This window comes from Protomyctophum bolini (assembly GCF_963924005.1).
Source record: "Protomyctophum bolini genome assembly, chromosome: 3".
In the NCBI taxonomy this organism is placed as follows: Eukaryota; Metazoa; Chordata; class Actinopteri; order Myctophiformes; family Myctophidae; genus Protomyctophum; species Protomyctophum bolini.
In genome coordinates, this window is record NC_137864.1 from 39,536,017 (window position 1) to 39,542,016 (window position 6,000).

The window sequence follows — 6,000 nt, forward strand, 5'->3', positions numbered from 1 at the left end:
GGTCTGTTATTATTATTATTAATGTCACTATGGGACTGACTGTTATAGGTCTGTTATTATTATTATTATTATTATTATTAATGTCACTATGGGACTGACTGCTATAGGTCTGTTATTATTATTATTATTATTATTATTATTATTATTATTAATGTCACTATGGGACTGACTGTTATAGGTCTGTTATTATTATTATTATTATTATTATTAATGTCACTATGGGACTGACTGTTATAGGTCTGTTATTATTATTATTATTATTATTATTATTATTATTAATGTCACTATGGGACTGACTGTTATAGGTCTGTTATTATTATTATTATTAATATTATTATTATTATTATTAATGTCACTATGGGACTGACTGTTATAGGTCTGTTATTATTATTAATGTCACTATGGGACTGACTGTTATAGGTCTGTTATTATTATTATTATTATTATTATTATTAATGTCACTATGGGACTGACTGCTATAGGTCTGTTATTATTATTATTATTATTATTATTATTATTATTAATGTCACTATGGGACTGACTGTTATAGGTCTGTTATTATTATTATTATTATTATTATTAATGTCACTATGGGACTGACTGTTATAGGTCTGTTATTATTATTATTATTATTATTAATGTCACTATGGGACTGACTGTTATAGGTCTGTTATTATTATTATTAATGTCCCTACGGGACTGACTGTTATAGGTCTGTTATTATTATTAATGTCTCTATGGAACTGACTGTTATAGGTCTGTTATTATTATTATTATTAATGTCACTATGGGACTGACTGTTATAGGTTTGTTATTATTATTATTATTAATGTCCCTACGGAACTGACTGTTATAGGTCTGTTATTATTATTATTATTATTATTAATGTCACTATGGGACTGACTGTTATAGGTCTGTTATTATTATTATTATTATTAATGTCACTATGGAACTAACTGTTATAGGTCTGTTATTATTATTATTATTATTAATGTCCCTATGGAACTGACTGTTATAGGTCTGTTATTATTATTATTATTATTATTATAGATAATAAGATCTACAAGCGAGTGCCGCGCTATGAGCTTGTAGATCTGACCACGTCAGATATATTAACAATTTAGACCCGAGGACCATTCTACAAATGTCTTCTAAATCCTGACAGATTGAAGCTATAATAATTATGTTTGTTTCTAAATCCTGACAGATTGAAGCTATAATTATGTTTGTTTCTAAATCCTGACAGATTTAAGCTATAATTATGTTTGTTTCTAAATCCTGACAGATTGAAGCTATAATTATTACCGGTATGTTTGTTTCTAAATCCTGACAGATTGAAGCTATAATTATGTTTGTTTCCATCAGAAGGACTTCATGAAAAAAGGTTGTGTCACATCATGACATCATCATGATGACATCATGACAACATAAATGTCAACAAATGTTCCTGTTCTTCTTTCCAGGAGGAATCCTCTTCACAGAAAGGAGTTCAAACACTCTAAAAGACCAGGTATAAAGAGTTAAGGTCATTACACACTGGCGAATTAGCGACGCGATGCGAATAAGCGATCTGAAAATGCGAAATATTGCATGTTGCAGTTCGCCTGCGAATCTCTGCAAAATACGACACCAGAGCGAACAAATAAAGAGCGAATTCGCACATTCACCACTGATGTGGAAGCTTGCATGGACTTCAATTGTCATTTTTTTAAATGCGAATTATTCGCACGAATATATTGCGTCGCCAATTCGCCAGTGTGTAATGACCTTTAAAACACTGAAGTAACTATAGCAATGATTACTGTCACAATATAGAGCTATTTAACACCGTTACTGGAACACACACTATAGCAATGATTACTGTCACAATATAGAGCTATTTAACACCGTTACTGGAACACACACTATAGCAATGATTACTGTCACAATATAGAGCTATTTAACACCGTTACTGGAACACACACTATAGCAATGATTACTGTCACAATATAGAGCTATTTAACACTGTTAATGAACACACTCTATAGCAATGATTACCGTCACAATATAGAGCTATTTAACACTGTTACTGAACACACTATATAGCAATGATTACTGTCCCAATATAGAGCGCCGCAGTCCCTCCCCCTTTCAGAAAAACGAGTGGCCCAGGAAATGAAAACCCAATGCATTCTCCCATCGGCACTTCTTATTTAATTTATTTAAAGACGGTTACGCCGCGGACAAAGCCAAAAAAAAATCTTTCTAATGATTTGATCGGCCCAAAACATTGTGTTAATTGTCATGATTTGTCACGATCCGAGTTGGCTTTGTCCGCGGTGTAACCGTCTTTAAATAAATTTAATAAGAAGTGCCGATGGGAGAATGCATTGGGTTTTCATTTCCTGGGCCACTCGTTTTTCTGAAAGGGGGAGGGACTGTGGCGCTCTATAGAGCTATAGAGAATATAGAGAGGTTGTCCTTGACATGAAAATGTTTGAGAACCACTGACCTAAAAACACGAGGGTTTTTCCAGAAAACTGTCAGGATTTAAGACGACATTTGTAGAATCGTCCTCTGATCTAATCTAAACTGCAGCCAGGAGTTCAACCAGGGCTACGAAGCGACGCGGCGGCGACGACAATGACGAAGACGAGGAGTCGTGGGACGACGGGGACGACAGCTTCATCGACGACGACAGTGACGACGTCGGGAACGACTCGGACTACGCCCCGCCCCCTGCAGGGTCTGACGACAGCGACGGGGAAAACGTCCAGAGGCTTCAGAGAGAAGCCTCGGCCTTCATGAAGAAGATCTGATGAATATCTTGACTGACTACAGGTTATCTTAGAATCGTCTGGTGTTTAGTGGTCTAAAACCAGTAAAGGGTCCCGAACCGACCCTGTGGTGTGGTTTGGACTTTAAAGGACAACTTTAGTTTTTTTCAACAAAGGTTCATGTTTTAGTTTGTTATTAGATAAAGTAAAAGATGAGTGTTAATCTTTTTTCATTTGCTGCTTTCTTTCGTTTTAGGGAATTTAGCTGTTTTTGACAGGGGGGCGGGGGCATTCGAGCATGGGTCTAAATATGTATTTTTTAACACAATTTTATGGTGATTTATTTTTTTATGGTTTACTATAGTCCTAATAAACGTCAGGAAATTACATCTGGCCACAGAAGATCACAGGATCTACTGAATGTGAAGGTAGCCTACTGGGGGAAGGCTTATACAGTACTGTGTGTATAGGCTCAATATGTCAGTTTGTCACATTCAATAGATCCTGTGATCTTTTGTGGCCAGATGTAATTTCCTGGCGTTTATTAGGACTATAGTAAACCATTAAAAAATAAATCACCATAAAACTGTGTTAAAGAATACATATTTAGCCCCATGCTCGAATGCCCCCGCCCCCCCTGTCAAAAACTGCTAAAATCCCTAAAACGAAAGAAAGCAGCAAATGAAAGAAAATGAACACTCACCTTTTAGTTTCTCTAATAACAACCTAAAACATGAACCTTGGTTGAAAAAAAGTTGTCCTTTAAGCATTGTGGTCCAAAAATAAACAAACGGTCTCTGCGATGTAAGATCTGTATCGTTTATGACAGTCAGTCATTATTTGTCTGTTTCTAGCGAAAATGTAACTAATTCAGCAGCAGAAACAATAGCGTTTTCTATCAGTCAGTTGATTCTTCGCTTGACTTGACGTCACTGGCTCATATTATGATTTAAACCACCGGGATCCTTTACTCATTTTTCGAACACAATTCTCATTTGACACGAGATTTAAAAAAAGACCCAGGAGGGATGTGTACATTAGGTCAGACAGCTGTGCCTTATTGTTATTTTCTTGTTATTGTAATTTTATTCTGGTTATTGCAATTTTATTGTGGATTTTGTTCCTCTGGTTTGTAGTTCTGACTGCAGAACTCACAGCCGTCCTCTCGCTGAAACAAAGACATGTTTGAACCGATTTGAACAATTTAGTTAATAGTTTAAACGTTTTCTTAGTCGTTTAATTCTTTATAATACGAGCTGCGTTCAGTCTCTGCTGTAAATATGTAACTATGTTCAGCATCATTTAGCAATCGTTTGATTTGTTTCTATACTTACAGACATAAGACCGTTGGAATACTACTGTACATGTTATTAGTTAATAGCTGGTACTTAATTCAAATATACTTGTGACAAAAACAACGAATGTATTCGTTGTCTTAACATGCAGTGAAACAGCCTGGAAACTAGCCATGAACCACCTCACTTTTCATTTGGTTTTAGTCCCATTTTAGTCACCTGAAATGTTTGTGTTTAGTCTAGTTTTAGTCGACTAAATATAAGATCATAAGATAAAATGTGTTTTGGCGGGCCTTGATGCCGTCGTAATGACTGATTTGACACTTGCTGAAAATAGCCGATCTACAAGCTCAAAACGTGTCGCAAGCTTGTAGATCTGATATTTTTGAGCATGCAACCACGTGTAAAATTTATACTGGATCTCTTGTCCACAATAACAAAATACATACATAAATGGATGCACCTGGGACGTATCCTCAGTGATGTATCCCAAGGTCATCTGGGTTTCGGGTCTCGCAACATCATACCCCTCACTCAGGTGACCCAGCCGGGAGTGATCAAGTCCCGACTTACATCCCAGTAGCTACCCTCGATAAGTCCCATTAAACCAGGGCCACACAATCCGTTCCTCCTGAACTACTCTGCCGGGACTGGGACTGGGAGGTACCAGGCATTCTGGCACATGGAAGGACTAGGCTCTGTGGGTTGACACCTGTCCGGGCCCCTCCTATGTCTCACCAGGTCCACTCCTGCTCTCACCAGGCCCAGCCCCTGTGCGTTGCACCAGACTCCCAGCACCAGGCACTTTATTCAGGAGTGGCTCCACCTTTCCCTTGGTGGTGCCGCTTGAGGCTTGAATGGCCCGCCTAAAGGCCTCACTGTGGGTTTGTCCCTTCCTAACATTTTAGTCTAGTTTTTATTTGTTGACATCTACAGTATATTAGTCTTAGTTTTAGTCATCACAGCTTAGTTTGTCAGTGGAAAAAGGTAGTTGACGAACATTTTTCGTCTTAGTTTTAGTCGACGAAAACACTGCACACAAGAGTCTTCTGTTTGTCCAGATCTAACTATGATGTCATGGTTGAATTAGTCTCGCGTTCCCAGACTGTTGCCTCATGCATTGTTCAAATGCTTCCGTCATAAGCATTTAGATTTTTCTCGTGATCAGAAGCTTCCGTCGCTCCAGACTGTACGACGGAAGCGTTTATATTTTACTCGTGATCAGAGCTTATAAACACAGCTATACACAGTTCACCTGTTAATGTTCCTATTCTTTTATAACAAAAAACATTTGATTAATTTAAACTAGAGCTGGGACTCGATTAAAAAAATCTAATTAATCAGAGGTGTTGTAGTTAATTAATCTAGATTAATCACATTTTAATCGCATATCAATATTCAACCTGAGAACAGCGAGAAACCTTTTTTTCTAATGTTTTTTGGTATCCCAGTGAATCAATGAATAGTGACTACAGGATACAACTAATTTTCAACATTTTACTGTCATTAATATACCTGTTGTGGAAATAATAAGTCACCCCATTCTGTGTTGCCTAGAACTGAAAAATGTTGTAACAAGTACATCTCAGTGACATCACAAAGCTGTACTTACTTCATATTGTTACTGTTTTTTGTCAGACCTCCAGTTCTAGGCAACACAAAGTGACTTTTTATTATTTCCAGTTTTCAGTACTATAGAAAAGCGTCCAGTGAGAAACGTTCCGCGGTGAAAAAAGAAGTGCGATTAATTTATCTGTAGTTAATCGCGATACATTTTTCTGTAGTTAATTAATCTAAATTAAACGCAATTAGTCCCGGCCCTAATTTAAACCTTTTCCAGGTCTGGAAAACACCTTCTAAATATCACGTGAAAAGCTGTTTACTAGTTTGGGTCTCGGGGAAACTTCACATTTCTATTGTGTTACGGGCTGAGATGCCAGGAGACAAAA

The 6,000-nt window shown here is 37.0% G+C and overlaps 1 protein-coding gene across 4 annotated transcripts in view; it reads left to right on the forward strand.

Moving 5' to 3' along the window:
- The window catches only part of aplf (aprataxin and PNKP like factor), a 33,735-nt gene extending 30,457 nt beyond the window's left edge, over positions 1-3,278 (forward strand). For all 4 annotated transcript variants that reach the window (XM_080759925.1, XM_080759924.1, XM_080759926.1 and 1 more), the window contains exons 12-13: positions 1,464-1,510; positions 2,578-3,278. In XM_080759925.1, coding sequence (XP_080616051.1) covers positions 1,464-1,510; positions 2,578-2,798 — 268 coding nt within the window. In that variant the 3' untranslated portion in view covers positions 2,799-3,278. The remainder of the gene's footprint in view (positions 1-1,463; positions 1,511-2,577) is intronic.
- The last annotated feature ends 2,722 nt before the right edge of the window (positions 3,279-6,000 follow it).